Source organism: Colletotrichum truncatum (genome assembly GCF_014235925.2).
Source record: "Colletotrichum truncatum strain CMES1059 chromosome Unknown Contig_0001, whole genome shotgun sequence".
Classification (NCBI taxonomy): Eukaryota; Fungi; Ascomycota; class Sordariomycetes; order Glomerellales; family Glomerellaceae; genus Colletotrichum; species Colletotrichum truncatum.
Window position 1 is genome coordinate 9,580,781 of NW_027222398.1, and position 21,778 is coordinate 9,602,558.

A 21,778-nucleotide genomic window follows, 5' to 3' on the forward strand; every position below is an offset into this window, starting at 1 on the left:
GCAAGCATGGCTACTGCCTCTTCCATGCCTGCAATCGCAATTCTGTGGGTGTTCTCAACTTGCTGGATCCCACCAGCACATCTCACTGCACAACCGCGTCGGGTAACGACTTCGCACTCTGCGCGTTTACTTGCTCTCACAGCTTCTGCCCGCCTGTATGTCTCTCAGGCGACCACACCAGCGAGGGTTATGATCCTGACACCGGCATATACACTGACTCCTTCGTCTTGGAGAACCTGCGTTGCTTCTCACTTCGGTTGCCATGCCCGTGTACATGCTCCAGTCGGCTGTCAAATCGATGAATGAAATCAAAAGAATTGGCGTTGAAGTTCAAAAGCGTGACCAGGAGCATCTGATCATCATGGTTCTTTTAATAGCCCTCATGGTCGTGCCTTTCATTAGCGAGGCAATGGGGGGCATGTTCACCAGCGTTGCCTGGGTAGCGCGGCTGACGCTTCTCATTGACGAGGCAGGCAACGTGGCATTGACGGCTTATGACATTGTGAATCATCCCGCTTCAGCACCAGCTGCCATCTTAGGAATGCTCGTTGGACCGATGGAATTGCCATCCAAGGGTGAGCGAGTGGCGTTCAAGCAGGCCGGCGACACACCGAGGGCGACCTGGACTTGTTCGGTACTAACTTCGTCGAAAAGGACACCAAGGTGCAAAATTTCATTACCAACACTTGCAGAAGGCGGTAGACGATAGACTGTCTCAAAGGGGGCCGACCTTTGCTTCTCACATTGTCATCTAGGGTAATGTAGCTTTTCGGCAATAGGTCTGGTCTACGTACCGTGGTAATGGTGGTATTTTTCACGTTGCTTGAGTAAATGAATGTAAGTAAAGCGGCTGCATACAAAAGGAAATATTGGTGTTGCATTTGTAAAGTACCGTACCTTAATTGCACTAGTAGTTGTTCATACGGGAAAGTCGACTTTTGTCGCTCGTAAAGACAACGTTAATAGTTAGGGGGCGTTAGTATATGGCCAGCATATATTTGAATAGTAAGCTTCGGTAACCTGTTCCTTTCAATGGTTTTGTTGCTGTAGAATGAGAGGACTCTTCCGCTACCCAACACATTCAGCTACTCTGAAGTCTAGAAATGTGCGGTTCATTTCACTTAGTCGGCGCGTGAATGTTAAGTTCTACTGCCCTGTAGCATGACTGTTAGAATTACATATAAATCTGAAGTTGATGGAACGTTTGAGCAACTGTAATGCAGTTTAAAGAGTGTCACTCAACAAATGATGGTTCAAATAGTTTTCAATCGGAAATCCATTAGTAACCAGGTAGGTAACTTCACTTTATCTTCCGCCATATCATTAAACAAGAAGCAAAATAAGTCCATTCAAGGCTCCAAGACACATGCTAAAAAAGACTCAACCAGAGGGTGCTCAAAAAGAATGCGCTGAAAACCACACAGCTGGAAGTGATCTCGGTGAGCTCGGTGTACAACGGGCAGCTGACTCGCCAACTTCCCAATCCGTCGCGAGACATTCTCCTGCCACAAATAAAAAGGGTTTGCGCATGGTTTTTCCGTTCCGCAGGTTACTTTACACTTACCGATATGACACGAGGCACTTGACAAAGCCTCACTTCACCCGAGACATCGACAACAAAAAAAAAGTCACATTCATTTGCATCGTCGCCCGTCACCCACCCCAGAGCTCACTCTCACTCAGCTCTCCACAAAACTCACCGCCACCGCCAGCCACCTCAATCTCAAATCCTGCATTCCATCATAAAAACCTCCTCTCTCTCCCCCTCTAACCGCAAACAATGGGTTTCATCGGCGCCACCGCAACGGGCCTCATGGCCGGTCTCCACGGCTACATTCTTGTCCTGGAGATGTTCCTCTGGACCTCGCCCCGCGGTCGCAAGGCTTTCCGCCTGACGGCTGACTTCGCCGAAAAGACCAAGACGCTGGCTGCCAACCAGGGCCTGTATAACGGCTTCCTGGCCGCCGGCTTGGTCTGGGGCTTGGCGCATCCCGTTGCCGAGTTTGCCGACCAGATCCGGCTCTTCTTCCTCGGCTGCATCGTCGTTGCTGGCGCCTACGGCGGCGCTACGGCGAACCCGCGCATCTTCATGATCCAGAGCGTGCCTGCTCTTGTGTCCATTGGCGCCGTTCTGTCGGGTTACTAAGCACTGGTCAGCCGTCTTCGTGGCGAGGCTGAGGGATGGAGTTGAATCATCGCGGGTGGATTGACGATAGAGGGTTCAATTGAAGGGCGGCAGGGATGTGTCTCGGGATAATCTTGTATTTCAGCTTCTGTATGTTCCTTGTGCTTGAGCGATGACTAGCATCTGGCCTGTATAAAATAGCGACGTCTGCGGTTCCTGTTTCCCGCTCGTTGTGTGTAAGGAACGTGTGACGAAACCCCATTAGAGCTCCTCTTTGTCCCCCCGCTTCCGCCTTTCCTCGGCCCTCAGCTCCTCCTGGAACTTTGCTTGTTTGACCGTCCTCTCCTGCCTCAGGCGAGATTCTTCGCGGAATGCCTCCATCTCCTTCAAGTGATCCTGCTCGTTGTACTCTTCCACAGGTTGGCTCGGATCGACCCAGTCATACGGGATACGCTCCGTGATGAGGTCCCGATAGAGGGGCTTGAACATGGGGTTTCCCGCCAACTGCTTTCCCATTACTTTCCGCCCAGCCTGTGCGAGCCCGTCATGGAATAACGTCCCCCAGACACTTCGTTCCATCTCCGGGCCAGTCTCAATTGGAGCCCATGCCATTGGCTTGGGCGGGTTTTTCTTGAGATACGCGACGGCGCGGTCTCTTCTCTTGCGGTAGGCCTTGTACTTGGCCTCAGCCTCGGCCTTTTGGGCAGGTGACAGGTCCAACTTGAATCCTTTGGACTTTTCGCTTGGGTCCAGGGCGCTTCCGCTGAGTAGCGATGGCAGGTAGGTCGTGTCGAACTTTGCTTCCCACCGCTCCGGCTTGTCCTTGGCCGAGGAAAGTGCCCACCAGTGGTTATCGAGCTTTGATATGCGGTCTTGTAAGTTGTGGGGTTCATCTGGAATCGGGCTATAGTGTCCGCCACGGTTGGCAATCGCAGATATCGTCTTGTCGATGCGCGTTTCTTGAATTATGAGCCACGTGAGGTCCTCCCTGCCTTCCAGACTCCGCAGCATGGCGGAATAGGTGTCATAGTCATCGTCCGGCAGTGATGTCGGCAGCATGCCATCCCGGAGCGTGTCTCCAATGAGAAGAATCTCTCGGAGAGTGTCATGAATTGCTGGGTCCGCAGGTAGATCTCGCCAGGGATTAGTGGCGGAGAAGTCTGCCGGAGTATCTTTGAAAAGCCCCAGTGAGCCAAGCACGGTGGGAGACAGCCACAAGACGAAGAGGACCGCCACGACGCGACTGAGCCAGCCCAGAAGCGAGCGAGTGAGTAGAGCCTGTGCCATGTTGTTAGAGTCTAACTAGTACATCTAGCTTATGCTTGATGAATTTTTGATGATATGTCGTTCAACGAAACAGGGGGGGTGGGAGGAAGCCTGTGATATTCAATGTCTGAAGTTGACTTTCAGGGGCTGTTTTAGCCATGAGATGACGCCCTAGCGACTGGCGCCGGACCCGGCTCGGCCGAGACGCCACGGTGATATCTGGTAACATGGCGATTCGACCGTTATTTTCCACAAACGGCCTAGACTTTAGATGATAGGAAAACAATAGTCACATGGAAAATAACAGGACGATGTTGTGATGAGACTCCTTTTTTGGCGAGCAATATGCATAGACACCTGACGTACCAGAGGCTCCAGAGTTCCATGCTTTGAGGAAGTCAACGGGATACCAGTATCTGTCTCCTGCACTACACCATTAACAGCGGAGATGCACGGACATGTTGTTGCTAGCAAATTAGCTGGGGATGCTCGAGTAATGCGTGTTCAAGAAAGGCGTCCGGCACACGAGGAAGTGGTGAACATGCTCAAGTGAGGGGTGGGCTTCGTCCCATTCAGGTGAGTGATCGTCGCCATCATGCACTCCCTTGCCAGCCACGGCGCCATTCAGAGGCTGCTAAGGTGCATGAAACAAGGTGTAAAAAAAAATATTAAACTCTCCCTTGAGCTTGTTCTGAAACTTTTGGCCAATGACACTTGTAGTGATAATGAGGAGGTATGCGAGTCGTGGAGGGGGGAATGGCATTGGTGTAAAACATGGGATGATGAGGAGGTCGGCAGCATACTGAGTTGAGGTGAGAATATGAGGGGATTGACTGACCATCTTAGTATGTGAGGTGTGTAAGTAGCTGTTAGAGGTTGGCTGGCTATGGGTGCTCAGTGGTGGATATGTGCTTGCACCCGAGCCCGAAAAATGAAGAAGGATAAGGAGAATGGGCTATGATGGCTAGAAGGAGTGTTGTAGACATCAGTGAGCTCTAGGGGATGACCCCTGAAGCTTAGCCGGATTTTAGCATCCCGATCCAAGTGGCATCCCAGCCCAAGCCCTGCAGCACAGCCCGATCAATTGGCATGGGGACTGGCCCTCCTAGCCTGGGGGGGAGGGGGAGAGTGGTACCTAAGTTTAGTGCGGGGTCACGTGTGACGTACCACGTGACGTGATTTTCCGTCATTGGACCAATAGAGGGTTAGGGATGCAAGCAGCTGTGAAGAAAGAAGGGTTCACACATGAGTATGATTTCTGCAAGTTTATGAAAACAAAATGAAATACAAACCGGAAATATGAGAAAAGAAACAAAACAAATTTGAATAGATAAGAACACTCATGAGATGGACATCAAAAAAGAAACAAAAAAACAAAGACTTAATATGAAATGCACACAATGACACAGAGGGTCAAGGACTCATCAACGTCATTCGGCACTGCGCTTGAAAACGTGTGGCCGGGACCGGAGAAACCCCGGATCAGTCCCCGTTAGGTCTAGCGCGGCCAAATGTTCCCACAGTTCTCCCTGGTCCACACCATCGTGGGTCTTTCCGAGCTGGCAATTTTCCTTTCAAACCTTTGATTTTTTCGACGAGACAGCTCACCCTCACCACCCTCGCACGACGACCGCATACGCTCGCGAACCGCCACCCCTCGGTCTCTCGATCAAACCCATCGTTTAGCAAGCCTTCATCAGCTATCTGTACTACGCATCACTCACCGTGTATCATCAACCTTTTGTCGCGCGCGACACAAAATCAACCCATTAACAAGAATCCCTTTCGTGCCCTTGTCCACGAAAGATCGATCAGACCAAATACCGATCCTAAAAAAAATATCCCACTCAACCTGCGCGTTGTTGCAACCCCAACTTTTGCTCAACGCCAGCAAACTTGTTTGCCCTCCCATTATTTTTTTGCGCATCAGCCATGCCTTCGAATCTACCATCGAGCTTTGCCTCGGCCGCTGCTGGCCAAAACGCCAACGCGAGAGGCGGTCGAAATGATGGACGCGGAGTAGGCAGCGGGGAATGGTGAGTGGCCGCTTGTCCCTTTACCCCCTCCTTCCTCCCAAGCGCATAGTCGCCTTGCAGTAGGAGTCTATGGCCCTGCGATCATCATGATGCTGTATCGCTTTTTCTTCCTTGCATTAGCTGCGTTCGTCGTAGCTCGGTCGGTGGAGTCTACTCCATCATTCAGCCTTGCCACAACGTCACAGCACAGCACAGCACAGCATCCCGACCTTATATCCCATCTTTGTTCAACAACCCCTCCTTCGGCATCAAAACTAATTCATGACGCAGGGCTCGACGTGACGGCAGACCTAACGGCACTCTGACTTTCCGACGATCCTCGACGACCCCCGGCCAAGCGTCCCAACCCGTAGCTTCATCCGAAAATGCGTTCGCCACGACAAACGTCGACTCCGGCGCGATTCCGCAGACCCCGGGTGCCGCCAGTTATGACTACCCGTCTTCCTCACAGTACCAGAAGGAATCAATTCTCGGATTGTTCAGAAACGGTGCGGCGGAATCGGATTCTTCCGGCGTGTTAGAACCGGGATGGACTCCGGGACACACAAACGGAAATGCTACGCGGGGTTGGGGCAAGAGCAATAATAACCATAATTCTCAAGATCCCGCAGCTTGCTGGAACACCCGCGGCGATAGCCATCCTGTAGGCGTCCTTGGTTTATCTGACGAGGAGGAAAAGGTGCGTTGGCTCCAAGGAACCAACAGCCAGCCAACCGAGACTGATATGAGACAGGCATTCGCATCCGATGTCAACTCTCCTCTGAAGCCGCCTCTTCAGAATAAGGAAGGGAACCAAGGGCCTGGACCGAATGGACGGAAAGCTTCCCTGTCGCACGGTAGCGCCGCCGGATATGGACTTTCATCTCCGGTATCTGCTTCAAGACCGGGAACCCGACGCCGCGAGACGACGGATTCCAATCCCTTTGGCGGCGGTGCTCTTGCTTCACCTAGTGCTGCACGGTTTTCCCGCGACGACCCGGCGTTCTTGTTTGGCCGCAAGAATAACGACGTGAAGGAGCAGGAGGCGGGCGACGACGAAAACCCTGGACAGGCCCAGTCCCAGTCCCAGGGCAAACCACCTTTCGGCAATCTGACTAGGAGCAACACAACCGGAAACCCCACGATGGGTGCCAACATCAGCTCTCTTTGGGGAGCTTCTTCCCAGGCACCTGCCGGTGGTAGTGGCGCCGGCGCCGGCGGCGGTGGTGGTGGTGGAATGGGCAGTTTTGGCCAGTTTGCCCTGCCGACCCCCACTTCTACGATCGGTAGCGGAGCTCGTGGTGGTAGCCGCTTTGCCAACCTAATCAACAAGGAGGGCACCGAAAGTTCCGCGAAACCGAACGAGGCATCCACCCCCGAGGCAACTCGATCCTGGCGCTCCCGCCCCCGCACCGACACCGATCCCTTTGGAGCAGACGATGGACTGTCGGGCAGTGCGGCTCTGGGTGGTGCCCAAGACACGAGCCCCCCCGCCATTCCTAACCCCAGCAACATTGGAATGTTCGAGACGCCTGTCAAGGGATCGACTGGGGACTTTGGCATGTCCGGCCTGAACCTTGGCCGCCAGGCCGAGCAGGAACCTGGTCAGCAAAGCCCTGCCGAGACAAACCCTTACCGCAGCCCGCCCGCCGATCGCGGCGAATCCCACGACGATGCCGGTGCTGATAAGCCTCTCGGTGGTGGAGTTGGTGCTGAACAGAATGCCGGCTTCAACTCTCTGTCACGTGGCTTCCCTGGTCACGCTTTCGACGGCAGTGATCGCAGCCAGACCAGCAGTGCTGGTCCTCGTGGATACACATCCGGCTGGCCACTCCCCATGTCGACGGGCACTCCTGACCGTGAGCGTGGTGGCTTCGGCGGTGTCTTTGGCAACTCACTCTTCAGCCCAATGGGCACTGAACTTCAATCTCCCGGTTTGTCGAGCATCGGAGCTGGCGTCTTTGGCCCCCCCAGCGCCGGCGGCCTTGGAGGAGCTGGAACTATTGGCAGAAGCAAGCTGGGTTCTCTCTTCCCCCCTGCTATGCAAGCTCAGATGCAGGGACACGAACAGGAGAACCTGAGCGATTCGCTGCCCGATCTGCGCCAGGCCAACCCCCTCGGCGCCATTGGCCGCAGCAACTTTGCCGCTCAGCCGCGCGACACTGGTAGTCCTCTGCGCAGTGGTCGTGGCGGCATCTTTGAGGAGATGTTCCCTTCTGACCCTACCCGCACGCACAGTGGTTTCGGTGGTGCCGACCCCTCTCACGCAGGTGTCGCAGGCGTCGCAGGTGTCGGACACCCTCAATCATTTACTCCTGGCGCCTCTGGTGCGGACTTTGGTTCGACCCAGGTTCGTCAAATGGTTATGCCCGATCGTATGAGATGGGTATACCTGGATCCCCAGGGACAGGTCCAGGGTCCTTTCAGCGGTTTGGAAATGAACGATTGGTACAAGGCCAACTTCTTTACACCTGACCTTAGGGTCAAGAAGGTTGAAGACCCCGACTTTGAGCCTCTTGGTCAGCTGATCAGGAGAATCGGTAACTCGAGAGAGCCTTTCCTGGTCCCCCAGATTGGCATTCCTCATGGGCCCCCCACTCAGGCTGGCCCTTTCTCACCTGGTGGCAGCACCGGTGTTATCCCTCCTCTCAGCGGTGTCTTCCCCAGCTTTGGCAGAACACTGACTGCAGAGGAGCAGAACAACCTCGAGCGTAGGAAGCAGGAGGAGCAGCAGGCGATGGCTCAACAGCGAGACTTTATGATGAGGCAGCAGGCTATTTCTAGACTCCAAAACCAAGGTCCTGGTGTTCCCGGTCTCCACCACCAGCACAGCGCTCACAGCCTGCAGAGCCAACCTAGCTTCGGAAGCATCTCTTCTCCTATTGGTGCTCACCCTCAACAACCTCCCATCGGTGGCGGTGTTGGGCCTACCTCTGGAGGATTCTTTGACGCTGCCATCCAGCAAAGTTCCAACCAGGCCTCCAGCGGCGCTCAGCTCGACCACTTTCGCGAGGAAGATCTCGCGACGCTGAACCCCAGCGAGCGCCAGATGCTTGCCAGTGTCCAAGCCCCTAGCAACCTTGCTTCCATGTTCACTCAGCAGCCCATCGGCGCGCCTGCAAATGAGAGCAGCCTTCGTAGCAACCTGCCCGGAACTGAGGAGCTCGAGCAGGACGAGGAGGGTTTCAGTGACCGCCTCAAGCAGTTTGAGGATCTCCGCGCTGAGCATGATTCTCAGAAGGCTCAGGAGACGGCCCAGCAGACTGTCGAAGAGAGCCCCGAACAGGAGACTCCTGCCCCGGCTCCTGCTGCCCATGCCACTCCCATCAAGGAGCAGTCCAGGTCTCCCGCCCCTGGAATGAAGGAGATTATGGAGGAAGAGCAGCAGTTGTCTCTGACCCAACAAGTCCAGAAGGCTCAAGCTGCTGCTGCCGCCGCCAAGAACGCCGCCGCCGGTCTTCCCATGCCGTTCCCTCCCCCCCTGCCCACTTCTGGAACCCCTCTCCCGGCCCCTACCGCTCAGCGCGCTCGCTCCAACCTTCCTGAGCAGTACAACCGCTCCCAGACCGGAACGCCTGACACCGGCTCCGCCACCGAGCCGCCCCCGTTGGCCCCTTGGGCTAAGGAGGCTGCCAGCCGTAAGGGTCCCAGCCTGAAGGAGATTCAGGAAGCCGAGGCCCGCAAGGCTGCCAAGGCTGAGGAGCTTGCTGCCGAGCGTCGCCGCCAGGTCCTCGAGCAGGAGGCCGCTGCTCTCCGTGAGCGCGAGAAGACTATCGTTTCTGCCACTGGCCTCCCTACCACGAGCACCTGGGGTAACGGCTCGCCAGTCGGAGCTGCCAGCCCGTGGACCAAGCCCGGTCCTGTCAAGTCGACCCCTGGCACCAGCACTCCTGGTAAGCAGAAGACGCTCGCTGATATTCAGCGCGAGGAGGAACTCCGCAAGGTGAAGGCAAAGGAGATCGCCGTCCAGACCGGCCTCGCTACCGCTGCCGCTGGCAAGCGCTATGCTGATCTTGGTCCCAAGCCCAACAACGGTGCCAGCCTTGCTCAGGCCAACTCCCCCGCCCCCCCTCCGGGAAGCGGCTGGGCTACCGTCGGAGCTGGTGGTAAGGTCAAGGTGCCTACTGGTCCTGCCGCGCAGACTCGCTCTGCCAGCACCGTTGGCGTGAAGCCCGCTCCTGTTGTCGCTACGAAGCCCACGCCCAAGCCTGTTGCTGCACCCAGTTCGCCCCCTGCCAAGACCGACGTCGCAATGGACGAGTTCAACAAGTGGCTCAATCGTGAGCTGTCCCGAGGAATCACCGGCGTTGACAGTAAGTCTGACCTAAAAGTATCCTGCCGTGAACGTAGTACTAATCGACCCTGCAGTTGACACATTTGCCTCTACTCTCCTGATTCTCCCTCTGGAAAGCACCATCATTGCCGATGCCATTTACGCCAACTCCAAGACGATGCACGGACAGCACTTTGCGGAAGAGTTTATCCGCCGCAAGAGGCTCGCCGATAAGGGTGTCGTCGAGAAGCAGGGCACCGGCGGAGACGCTAAGGCGGGCAGTTCCTCTAGCGGATGGAACGAGGTTGCCAAGAAGGGCGGTCACAAGGAGCCGTCCCCCGCGGGAGATGCGGCTATTCAGGCGGCTGGATTCAAGGTCGTTCCTACCCGTAAGAAGGCGGGCAAGAAGAACTAGAGATGTCTTTTTGATCTTGGCGGAGGAATCGTGCGACCGTAATCACGTATTTTACTAGCAGAGCGATGTTCGAGAAAGTTTGGACAGCGTTATCATGTATTTTATGATTACTGGTTTTATGACTGGCTGTCATGATGTAGCGGGCCAGTGCAAGCGATAGGGTAGCATTGTCAAAGTCTTGTGTGTTTTCATGTGCCTTTTGTGACTTTGAAGATGAGTGAGTGTATGAGATGAGGTAGGGTGAGATAAGTGGAGTTGAAGAAGTGTGATGAAGTGGCTCGGTGAGTTTATCGGTGAGCTGCTTATGTAAAAATGATAGCGGGTGAAAATTTGCCCCGCCCCCACCATGGAAATTTCGATTTCACAGGGCAGCAAAACATCACAAATCACGCCGTTTGAGTCACCCAACGGTCAGAAAAGACAAAAGTGTCTGTTATCAAAACTTATCAGCAGACTGATATCCGAATTCTCAAACCCTGCAAAATTCGTCATATTTTTTCAAGGTGAATTGTTGCAGAAATCAAGGGTATTCGACTGAAAAAAATACCCCGCCGCGGGGCAGAGACACACTATCTCGACATCTCGCATATCGCAAATCGAAATCTCTCAGTTTGCGACAACGACGACGACCAATCATGGCGGACTCGCAAACCAACAACGACCAGACGGGAGCCTCCCTGCTCTCAAGGGTCAACAATGGCGCATACATCGAGGTCCTGACGTCCTCCGTTGCCAAGGATCTCATCACCAGATTCACTTCCAGCCTCGCAGCACAGACCACTTCTGCATCAAAAGAGTCACTTTCTGAAGACGAAATCGCCGTCGGTCTTGCTGCCCTCAACGCCTTTCTGCAGTCCAACGTTACGGGACCCGTGTTGGAGGCCGTCGAGAAGGTTGAAGTGCTCTTTACTGATGCTCTATCCGCCGCAGACAGCTCGGCAGACGGCCTCAAGACACTGAGGAGACTCAGTCTGAAGGCTCTTGAGGTCGATGGTGTCTCACCCTACCCATACATCCCCAACATCGAGCTCTTCGCCCTCACCCGCTATATTTTTGCAGAATATTCTTCGGCCAGCGATGCCGTGCTCAACCTCTCTTCCACACGCCTCAGCCTTCCATGGACCCGTTTGAGAATCAATGTGTGGCATTTTAAGCTCCTCAGCCAACCTTCCCTCGGCCCTGGTTCCAACTTTGCCAAGGCGTCGCAGTGGATCGACGTCCCGACATTGGCAGAGCAGATTAACATCGGTCTCGACACCGTCCGAAAGCAGATCGTTGAAGAGGATGTCTGGTCGACGAGTGAGAACCCCTGGGGTCGCGAGGAGAAGGTGCAGTTCCTGCTCGAGGCGGCGAACACGCACATCATGCTCGGCCGCGATGACAAGGCGCGAGAGGCGCTCAAGGAGGCCGCAGAGCTCAACAAGTTTGCCTACGCGCTCTCTGGTGCGCTTGGTAAGAGGACCAAGTTCCAGGAGAAGAGCACCAGTCAGCTTGTTGTCCTGGCCAAGAGCGACACTGCACCCGAGGAAAGCTCCGGGGAGGACAACGAGGCAGAGACGAAACCCGAGGCTGTTGCGCTGAATGATGATACCCTTCTGGAGGAGATTGAGTTCTCCAAGGACGCAACTGGAAAACACGGCGAGTTGGCGGCCTCCACCTCGGGGCTTCCTGCTGCCCTGGCAAACCTTTCTCCCGACGACCAGCCGCGGCTGTCTCCTCTGGATCAGATCATCCTGTTGACCGAGGCGACGCTCAAGGATACCTTCTCACCTGTTGATACCCTGACCTCGGAGGAGGTCCTCCCTTATGCCGTGCGTGTGGTGTCGGATAAGCCGACCAACTGGCAGGTGTACACCCAAGCGCTGCTCGTCCGTTCTCGTATCGAGGTCCACCGCAGCAGAACCGTCGAGCGTGGAGTTCTTCAGATGCAGGCTGTCGTTGACCAGGTCGTCGTCGACACCTCCGAGCCTACCAAGATCAGAGCCGAAGACGTCGCCAACGAGCCCGAAGTTCCCGCCATCGCAGTCAGCGCTCCCGGTGAGGCCCCGACCACGTCCAAGGTGGAAAAGCCCACATCCTTCTTCCCTGCCGCCAAGGAAACCGAGTCGGCGCCCGCACACGTCCGTCTGCAGTACATCCACGCCCTTTCCTCGCCCCCGAGATGGCATCTGGAATCCGAATTAGCCTACTCCTGGGCCGGCGTCGGATCGCTCGTATCTGCTCTCGAGATCTTCAAGCGTCTGCGTCTGTGGGCCGAAGTCGCACTGTGCCTCGCCAGCAGCGCCGCAACCGAGGACGAAGACGGACGCGGCAGCGGAGGCGAGCAGAAGGCCAAGGCCGTCGTCCGCTGGCGTCTGTTCCACAAGACCGGCCAGCCTGTCGTGGAGAACGCCGATCCGGATGCCGAGGAGCTAGAGTCGGATGTCACCTACCTCAACCCCGCCGATTTCTCCGGACCGGAGCGCGTGCCGCCGCCGCCCAACGCGCCGAGATTGTTCTGCATTCTCGGAGACCTGGAGAACGAGCCGAAGCACTGGGAGCGCGCGTGGGAGATTTCCAAGCACCGCTTCGCGCGCGCGCAAAAGTCCCTGGGAGAGCACTACCTCCAGCAGAAGGACTGGTTAAAGGCCTTGGAATCGTACCAGCTCGCTACCAAGTGCAACCGTCTCAGCCCGGAGCTCTGGAGCAGACTGGGCGACATCAACCTCCGCATGGGCAACTTCCCGGATGCCGCGGAGGCATACAGCCGCGCCATCGGCGCTGCCGGAGAAATCGTCGGCGGAGAAGACGCGAGGACGTGGAGTAACCTCGGTTCTTCGCTTTGGAGCATGTACCTCGAGACCGTAGAGGACATGAAGAAGAAGCTGATCGAGGAGAAGAAGAACAACAAGGACGACGACGAGACGAAGAAGTCCGAGAAAGATGACGAAGACGAAGACGAGGAGCCGCAGCAGCACCAGGAGAAGACGCTCAAGGACCCCGCTACGCTGTTGTCGCAGTCTCTGGCGGCGTATAAGCGCGGCGCGACGATATCGCAGGACAACTGGCGCATCTGGGACAACGTGCTCACCCTCGCGTCGAGGATGAGGCCGGTGGCGGTGACGGACATGGTGCTTGCGATGCGGGCCATCATCCGCATCCGCAACACGGAGGACGCGCTCGACGACGACGTCCTCAGGGCGCTGCTGCAGGAGTCGCTGCTCACCAAGGACAAGACGGACGATGCCAAGAAGGAGGGCGTGTACACGCCGCCCCGCGGCACCGTCGAGAAGGCCGTCGTCGCGCTGTTCGAGGAGAGCGTCGTGCCGCTCATCACCACCCGCTCCGAACTCTGGGAGCTCATCGTGCAGCTGCGCGTGTGGAGGAGGGATTACGCCGGCGCCGTCGACGCGGCGGAGAAGGCCTGGCGCGCGGCCATGGGCGCCGGTGCCGGTGGCGGGTTGTCTGCTTCTTCTGCCGGGTCCGGCGGCGTTGATCAGAGCAAGAACTGGCTCGTTGACGCCGGCGCGTGGAAGGTCGTTGTTGCGAGGACGGACGAGCTTGTTAGTGTGCTCGAGAACTTTGGCAGCGAGGTTGAGAGCGTGGGGAGCAAGTGGAGGGGTAAGGCGAGGAATGCGGTTCGCAGTGTCATGAGCCGTGGAAAGGAGAGCTGGGAGGGCAGCGAGGAGTGGAGGATTTTGGAGGGGTTGATGGAGGGGTTGAAGTTGTAGATGATGAATCACGTTTAAAAAGAAAGATATTTAAAGAATAGAGCCAACTTGCATACACTCGCTGTTGAGTATGAGTGAAGGTGATTACTCTACGGAGGCATAACGGATGCTATAGAATTGATCAAGGCGGCTACTTGCTGCTTTCTGATTCCTACTTTAAATGTCCATTTAGCTTTTCGCTGCAATTTGCCTGGGACCCTCTTGCTCTATCATTTTCTTCATTCTTGGTTTAGCATTCTCGAAACATCGTGACTATTTCAAGAGTTCACAGAGACTTTGGGTGACAACTTGCACCAGATCTCCCGGAGCATACTCCATAGCCAATAACCTTGGAGAAGTGACCATCGCCTAGTGGGATAATCCCAGGCTAGCATCGTGACTGGACCTCGACCGTGAACATCACCAATACTCTTCGTCCATGATATGCCCCTTTCGTTGTGCACATATATTGATTCACAAACCTGTGTATTCGAGTTCCTTCAGTTGTTAAATGTAGTGCTGCCTAAAGATTTACCAGCTAACCAACCTCCAACCCTACAAACCACCAAACAACAAACTATCTACCAAGATTGTAAAATACGATGGCACAGGGATGAGGCATGGGTGTCTAGGCAGGTCGGCTAGTGCGGCGCGGCGGCGGAGACACGGACCAATCAGAGGCCGGTTCTGCCTAACAACATGGCGAGACCATCACCAGAAGTCTGGACCATGTAAGTCTCGATTCAGATATAAAAAACGGCAACTCATCTCATGAATTTCAGTTCGAAATGCAGTGCATCAGCTTCATCTTCATCATCTCATAGTGTTATTCAATTTGTCTTCTCATCTGTCTACTTAGCGTCATCACCTCCATACTAAAAATCAACATGACCGTCCAAACTCCTCTTCCCAAGCGTCAGCGCGTGACGCTCGAGGATGAACCCATGTCTGAGGGTATACTCAGAATCGAGAACTTTCACGATAGAGAGACTGTTCACCAGGTAATTGGACTCTATTTAAAGTCAACCGAATTAGACTAACAACCATTCCTCAAGCGTTGCGTTATCATCAAAGGCCTTTACACCACAGAGGTAACCCGCGGCTCTGGTAACAGCTCCTTCATAACTGTAGAGGCTACAGATGGCGCCAACTCAACCTTCCCAACTCAGACTTGGCCAGTTGTCGACAATCGTTTCAAAGTCATTGCCTTGCTCTCTCCTGGCATCAACAAGCTCTCCATCAGACGTACCATCAACAACGTCGCCGAAGACGCTACCAGCGAGTTAACGCTGAACTATGTCCCCCTGCTCCAAACTCCAGCTCTGCACCTCGCTATCATGGTTTCAAAGGACTCCCCGCTCCTCATCGACTGTCCGCCCGTCAAGTATGGACCTATCTCCTCTGCCCACTCTTCCCTCGACGCCGCAATCGCCAAGCTCCGTATGTCAGCCTACATGTGGCAGGCTCTGACTGCCGAAGACATGCGCATGAAGGGCCTCGGTCGTCGATCCTTCAGACTGGAGGAGGAATGGACCGCCGACACAACTAGCTCTTCCTTCTTAAGCAGCTTGCACGGCGCTGCCCTTGAAGAAAGCGGCGCGATGAGATCGACCGCCAAGGTCCACATTATCCAGTCCGACAAGACAACGGCAGAGATTCGCGACGAGGACGTTGCACAGCAGAACGAGTCGGGGCGCAATCGCGACAAGCTGTTCGACTACTTCCTCGCCGCACTGGGTAAGCACGGCGCACCTTTCGAGGCGTCTTCTCAGCCCATCGTCGCCGGCATGATTCTCGACTCCCATTACTCCATGGACAAGAAACTCATTCTCGGCCATGCTGCTCTCGGCTGCCACAACCCTCAGGGTATCTCCCTTGGCATGATGGGAAGTCATCTGGCGTACTCTTGGCCTCGCTTCCTGGAAGAGGTATCTTCATCTCTCCTGGACACACGTCTCCCCGGGCAAACCGTCGGAAACGACAACAACGAGTGCGACTCCCTTTGGGAAGCCTGCTCCATCGGCCAGGGCGCTTTCCTGCATGAAGTCGGACACGCGTTTGGCGCACCACACACAACGGGCATCATGGCCCGTGGCTACTCGCGCTGCTGGCCGCGTAACTTTGTCGTGCAGACGGCCTACTCCCAGCACTTCAAAGAGCAGGGTATCGTCGTGGTCGACGGAGAAACGGAAAACCAGGCACGTTGGGATTTGAAGGACGCACTATCTTTCAAAATGTTGAGTCACTTCTGGCTACCTGGCGATGTGAAATTCCCAGCCTCTGCTCGCTCGAGTGCTCCGATAGTTTCGGTTGTCAATATCGACACGGACGATGCCGGCATCGAGATAGCATGCGCTGCCAGTGTAGCTAGCATCGAGTTCAACGGCGACGCCGAGCCTACTCCCACTGTCGCCGAGCCACGCAACAAGGTCTTTTACAGCCTCAAGACACTTGAGTCCCGCTTCTCTCGAGAAGATGATTTGAAGCTTGCTGTCGTCGGTATGAACGGCAAGAGCAAGACTATCGGAAACCTATGGAAAATCTTTGATTTGACAACCGTTCGCATTCCTGGCTCGAGTATCGTTCTCTCAAAGCGCTCAGTCATGACAAAGGACCTTGAAGCGTCAGAAGGTGTCGAATCAGCAGATGATCGCCTTTGGACCTGGTCCACTCTCCTCACGAAGAAGAAGAAAGACGGCTCAATCGTACATGCGTCCAGCATTGATGTCCGAACGGGATGCATTCTTGACGGTGCATATGTGCATTTCCCGGATGGCAAACGCATCAACTGCGGCCCGAGGGTTTGTTCTTACAGTGGTCGTAAGCACGAATTCGGCGGACATGCGTCGGAGGATGTACCCGTGCCCAAGGGACAGGAAATTGTCAAGATTGAGGTTGCGAGGGAGGATCACGTCCTTTCTGGTATGAGGATTCACTTCAGCAACGGCAAGTCTGGCGGTGCTCTGTCCGGGTATGGTGACGGTAACGAAGAGGAGACTTTATCTCTGGGTAGGTGATGCGAAAAACTGCGCGGCAGTGAGACATTTGCTGACGATGAACAGAGGTGCAATCGAACGAGCGCATTATCGGCTTCTACGGTCGGAGTTGGTGGGGCCGCCATTTTGACGGACTCGTGGAGTTTGGCATCATTACTGCGCCAAAGGACGTAGAGCTTCCCGAGAAGATTTACAGCATGAAGGAGCTGCAGAATACTGATGGTGGAAGAGAGGTAATTACCAAATCCATTGAGAAGCGGCTACATACTGACTTGAACCAGAGTCATGAACTTCAGAAGAACAGGTCTAATGATGAGTCTGATGATGGAAGTGATGAAGAACGCGAGGATGAGGATGATGACATGAACTAGGAGAACGAGAGGAGCAGAAACTATGACACCTAAAACACGGTATCAGGTGTTCGTAAGGATAAGAGCGTTCATCTTCAGAATAGGGTTTGCCGAGGATAATTGGAATTTTTGGAGTGTCTTGCATCGAGTAGTGCATTATGGGAAATTCTTTACATAGTATGAAGCTTATTGAGGCTTATCTAGAGGTTGTTCATTATTATGCGTTAGGAATCTAATATTTCTGGTGTATTTCAGGGATTGAAAAATCATCATGTTGAAACCAACCTGCTGATGCGGATCAACTCTCTAGCCTCATTCCGCACCTGTTATAGGCCGTCCTATAGGCGGTAGTTACCGAGTTTGTATGAGCACATGAAGAGAGTCTGTGTTGCAATGAATTATCCAGAAAGAACAAATACCGAGAAATCAACCTTGCCCATTTAGCCTATCTCCGATTGATTGAAAATGACACGAGCAACCGATTCCAGACAGCAAGCGGGGACTACATTCGCCCACCATAAGCGCCATGGCGGCACAGCTCAGAAACCTCTTCGTCGCTACCCTTAACAGAGGCCTTGGCCGTGCCTAGGCTGACTGCTCAGCCACAATGGGACGTTTGCTGCTGCGACCCCTAGACGCTCGCTTACGCCCAATGACCTTCTATTTTGTTGCTAGGCTCTTAAGCCCTCTAATTTTGCAGTAAATAAAAACCCCATGGGCAGGCGAGGAATGGAAGAAGTTCCCACCTAACTAAGCTTAATATCCATACTTTGTCTAACGTTCCGTCTAGTTCCGCCTTCCGCCGTCCAACTTGGCATGATGAAGCCGATCGCTGCATTCCTTTTACTGGGCTCGCCAGCGATGGCCCAGATTATCAAAGAGGACTGGACAGGGCCCATGGCTATCCTTGGCGGATCCATTCCTTATGGACTTGAGGGCCGCTCAGCCGACGTTGTAAAAGATGCCGTCACCCGCCCCAACACAACGAATTCACAAGAGTTCTCTTTGCTTTTCGACAAGACGGACACTGACTGGACATGGCGTAAGGATCTGCTTCCTAGCTGACAAAGCCGAGCTCATCAGACGTGGCTGACCGCATTCCTCATTTTGTAGGCATTAACGTCACCGATATCGCGCTTCCCCATCTAGAGGGCCAATTAGAGGGTGACCTTGAGAGCATTGTCAATCCTCATCTCATCAGTATATCCTACGACTTTGAATGGCCTGGGGGTGGTAATATGTCTCAAGCAATGGGAGACTTCACAGGTTCCTTTTGCGTCACTTCAATCGTGAGCCCCATATCCCCATACGGCGACAATGGCCTTCCGACTACAGATGGAGGCAACGGCAACGGTTGCGAGTCGGTCTTGGGGCCAGATTGCGTTAAAGCAATCCTTAAAGGGTCAAACAGCAAATCTTCGAACGAATGTGTGGATCCGAGCTTGGAGTGGCACCGTATCCCCGAGTGCAACAGCGCGTTGGACTTGCAACTTTATTCAATGTCCACTTTCGATGTTCACGGGAAAATCGATGGCAGCTTCTACACCGCACTCCGAGACGGCAGCGCCAACACTACACGCTACAGTGGTAGCGGCTTCTACGGACGTAGCACCGGTGTCGTAAATGGATCGGAGGCACCTGGAATGTACGCCGAGTTTTATGACCAGCTTCATGTCATGATGGTTGGTTATGCCCACGAAGGTAAGAATAATACACAGCTTCTTTGCATGCGGCCGAATGGGACAACGTCTTCTGATGAAGAGCCCACGCCTACGGGAACCTCCACTGGGACCACGGCGGGCCCAGCAAGCCCAACCGGCACGTCTGCTGCCCTTTACTCTACTCGGATGAGTTGGAGTGTAGTTGGTATATCTGGTGCTGTGTTTTTGGCCATGGTTATCTGAGAATGATGGTTTTCTTAACCGCACTCTTTTAAGCATGGATGAACTGCGTAGATTTAACGCTTCAAGAATGTGAAGGGCGTCTGGTTTTCAGATTAGCGACGAGAATCTTGTAATTGTACTCATTTGTATTCTTCAGCTATATGATGGCCATGTGAATCAGGTACTCTTGGACTATTACATTGTGAATATGGAAGATGGGGTTTCATTAGATAGGAAATCATGTATTCCTCTCTAATTCGCGTAACAGGAAGCTCCTCTTTAGTTCATTCCAGTCGACTAGAAAATCCAATGTTCCGTCTTGTACGAGACTATTTGGAAACATTAAAACGTAGGATTAGTTGAGAACAAGAGCATGACATTCTCAACATAGTGGGTGCACCTGCGCCAAAAAAAAAAAAAAAAAGGTTGGTAATATGCCTTTAGAAGCCGGTTGGGCCCCTAGTCTCGTATTCATTGGGCATCTACACAGTCGTAAAGCGCCCGAACAGTGAGCTTCTATTGTGCGAGCTTCCGTAAACGGTTAAATTACAATTGTCTTGAAGATTTATCCAAGGTTATCCTTTAGATGCTGTCGAGATAAGCCACATTTGGAGCACCGGCAATTGTGGATCCAGTTTTGGCACCCTTTATATGCCAAATACCTTCTTTCTAGCTCGTTCTCTCCCCGAAATAAGGAGTACCAAGCCCGTGAGCTACTCATACTTTTTGTTTTTGACCAAGTTATGATTTATCATGCTAGAAATAGTGTATGGTAGTAAACTCTGAATCCTGGCCATCTTGTTGGCGACTGTATTTCGGTCTACGTCTATTGCCTGAGAAGTTAATCAGCCACTGTGTCCGCCTCTTCACCGCGATCGACGGCAACAGTTCCATTCTTTTTCCCTCGTCTTTCGAGAAACGCAATTAACAAGATCACCGGAACGGTCAAAGCGCCTGTAACCAAGCTGGCGATATAGCCTTTTCGGTAGTTTGGTGCGTCCGTCACCGGAAAGAAGATCAATGGCCACCAGGTCTGTTTTCATTAGTGACTGAAATTTCAGCATTATCGGGCTACTGAGCCACTCACGACAAAGGCAAAATCAAACGAGTTCATGAATCCTGTCGTGATTGCCCGCAGTTGTAAATCATGGGCCGTCAGGTCTGCCATCCACGAGTACCAAAGCGCCTGCGGTGCATAAGTAGTGCCCATCAGGTAGAAGGCGAAAAAGTAGCCGGCATCTGGGGGATCCGAAATCAAAATGGCGCTACTGATGATGAAAGTGAATCCAATGCACAGAGACGCCTGCCAACGAGAGCGAAGTTTGTCGGAAACTGCGCAATAAATGAAAGTTGCAACTATTCCCGTCGCGTAGGTTGCAGTCGGGTAATTGTTCTGCTGGATGACGCTATAGCCACGGGATGCCATCCAAAGAGGAATGACGTTGTTACCAATGGTTTGAACACTGAGGGAATACACTGTTCATGCACATTAGTATCATCTCATGGTTTACTCTCTGAAAGCAGCCTTACGCATGAAAACAGTTGGGAGGAGCCAGAATTGCCAGCTCAGGAGAACACGTCGAAATACGCTCAGGTCCCAGTCCTTTGTCTTTGTTCGTCCAAGGCGACTCACAGCCAGATCCCTCTCTTCGGGAGTGAGAAATCTGGCTGTGCGGTGCTCTGGTAAATCTGGGATAGCAAACCAGCCTTCAAAATGTCAGTCTGCCATGTTCCACAACAACGATGCGCAGGTACTTACCAAAACCAGCAAATGGAATAGTGACGCAGGATACAACCACGAATATGAGTCTCCATGGGGCGATTGGTCCGTCTGATAATGAGGCTAGGAGTCCAGCCTGGATCCAACCTCCTGCCATGTTGCCAAGATTACCAAAGGCGCAGAAGACTGCTGCGCGTGTCGCAAGTTCGGACTGTTTAAACCATGACCCGAGAATGAAATGCGCGCCGACGCTGAGATATGTTGTGAGTTTTCTGTGATTCTCTAAGGCTCTGATGCCAACTTACTAAACGATAGCTGAAAAGGCACCTTCAAATCCATTGAGAATAAAGATTTGGTATACGTGGGATACGCGAAATGTGATCAGGGTGAGGACGCTCCAGATAGTGTTCGCCGCAACAAATACGTATCGGGGTTTAACGACAGTTAATAAGGAAGTTGACGGAATTTGGAACACCGCATATGTGACTAGATAAATTGTGTGCATGTAATTAAAGTCCTACGAATGGCGATGTTAGAGGGGTGTCACAAATGCGCCCGTCCAGCCGACTTTTGATCCGTTTCAAGGAGCTGCTTACCTTGCCTTGGAAATTGAGCTCCTCCTTCATGCCGCTAATGTATGCTGTGTTGTAGCTTGCGCGATTGATGCCGAACAGGAACCAAACAACTGAGAAGTAGATGAGAACGGTGAAATCTAGCTTGATAAGCAGCGAGCGCTGGACCGATGGCGGGCCCCAGAGGGCGGTTTTGATATTTGTCGCCATGCCGGAGACAGTACGCGACGACGACCTTGAGCCAGGAAGCAATGGCGACGCCTCCGAAGTTGCGTCCGCCATTTTTATCGATGTGCGGCCGCTTGTGATTCCATAAATGGTTCAAGGTTCCACAGGTTACGATGTCGTCTTGAGGGGTTGCGGATTTCGCCATCGTAAGCACGTGCGGCAGATCAACCAAGGCCTGCTTGGTTCACCTAATGGACCCCGCTTACGCCTAATTGAGCGACACTTAACACAAGCTTGATTACGGAG

At 53.6% G+C, this 21,778-nt stretch overlaps 8 protein-coding genes across 8 annotated transcripts; 6 read left to right on the forward strand and 2 right to left on the reverse strand.

Moving 5' to 3' along the window:
* Nucleotides 1-262: 262 nt before the first annotated feature.
* CTRU02_202669 (alpha-glucanase) lies at nucleotides 263-755 on the forward strand (the record flags this gene model as incomplete). The annotated part of the gene is made up of 2 exons (XM_036728831.1): nucleotides 263-575; nucleotides 655-755. 2 exons carry the CDS (start codon nucleotides 263-265, stop codon nucleotides 753-755), a joined length of 414 nt encoding a protein of 137 aa, XP_036579346.1.
* A 1,025-nt stretch (nucleotides 756-1,780) lies between these two features.
* Nucleotides 1,781-2,146, forward strand: CTRU02_202670 (uncharacterized protein; the record flags this gene model as incomplete). The annotated part of the gene is made up of 1 exon (XM_036728832.1): nucleotides 1,781-2,146. One exon carries the CDS (start codon nucleotides 1,781-1,783, stop codon nucleotides 2,144-2,146), a length of 366 nt encoding a protein of 121 aa, XP_036579347.1.
* A 240-nt stretch (nucleotides 2,147-2,386) lies between these two features.
* Nucleotides 2,387-3,412, reverse strand: CTRU02_202671 (uncharacterized protein; the record flags this gene model as incomplete). Its single annotated transcript, XM_036728833.1, has 1 exon — nucleotides 2,387-3,412. One exon carries the CDS (start codon nucleotides 3,410-3,412, stop codon nucleotides 2,387-2,389), a length of 1,026 nt encoding a protein of 341 aa, XP_036579348.1.
* A 1,911-nt stretch (nucleotides 3,413-5,323) lies between these two features.
* CTRU02_202672 (GYF domain-containing protein mpd2) lies at nucleotides 5,324-10,094 on the forward strand (the record flags this gene model as incomplete). The annotated part of the gene is made up of 3 exons (XM_036728834.1): nucleotides 5,324-5,427; nucleotides 5,698-9,719; nucleotides 9,775-10,094. 3 exons carry the CDS (start codon nucleotides 5,324-5,326, stop codon nucleotides 10,092-10,094), a joined length of 4,446 nt encoding a protein of 1,481 aa, XP_036579349.1.
* A 635-nt stretch (nucleotides 10,095-10,729) lies between these two features.
* On the forward strand, nucleotides 10,730-13,804 carry CTRU02_202673 (TPR repeat-containing protein; the record flags this gene model as incomplete). The annotated part of the gene is made up of 1 exon (XM_036728835.1): nucleotides 10,730-13,804. One exon carries the CDS (start codon nucleotides 10,730-10,732, stop codon nucleotides 13,802-13,804), a length of 3,075 nt encoding a protein of 1,024 aa, XP_036579350.1.
* Nucleotides 13,805-14,670: 866 nt separating this feature from the next.
* On the forward strand, nucleotides 14,671-17,150 carry CTRU02_202674 (uncharacterized protein; the record flags this gene model as incomplete). Its single annotated transcript, XM_036728836.1, has 4 exons — nucleotides 14,671-14,784; nucleotides 14,839-16,792; nucleotides 16,846-17,012; nucleotides 17,061-17,150. The coding sequence occupies 4 exons, from the start codon at nucleotides 14,671-14,673 to the stop codon at nucleotides 17,148-17,150; spliced, it is 2,325 nt and encodes a 774-aa protein (XP_036579351.1).
* Nucleotides 17,151-17,945: 795 nt separating this feature from the next.
* On the forward strand, nucleotides 17,946-19,033 carry CTRU02_202675 (uncharacterized protein; the record flags this gene model as incomplete). Its single annotated transcript, XM_036728837.1, has 2 exons — nucleotides 17,946-18,171; nucleotides 18,243-19,033. 2 exons carry the CDS (start codon nucleotides 17,946-17,948, stop codon nucleotides 19,031-19,033), a joined length of 1,017 nt encoding a protein of 338 aa, XP_036579352.1.
* Nucleotides 19,034-19,853: 820 nt separating this feature from the next.
* On the reverse strand, nucleotides 19,854-21,586 carry CTRU02_202676 (putative h+-pantothenate symporter; the record flags this gene model as incomplete). Its single annotated transcript, XM_036728838.1, has 6 exons — nucleotides 19,854-20,045; nucleotides 20,100-20,488; nucleotides 20,543-20,719; nucleotides 20,772-20,983; nucleotides 21,038-21,249; nucleotides 21,329-21,586. 6 exons carry the CDS (start codon nucleotides 21,584-21,586, stop codon nucleotides 19,854-19,856), a joined length of 1,440 nt encoding a protein of 479 aa, XP_036579353.1.
* Nucleotides 21,587-21,778: the final 192 nt, after the last annotated feature.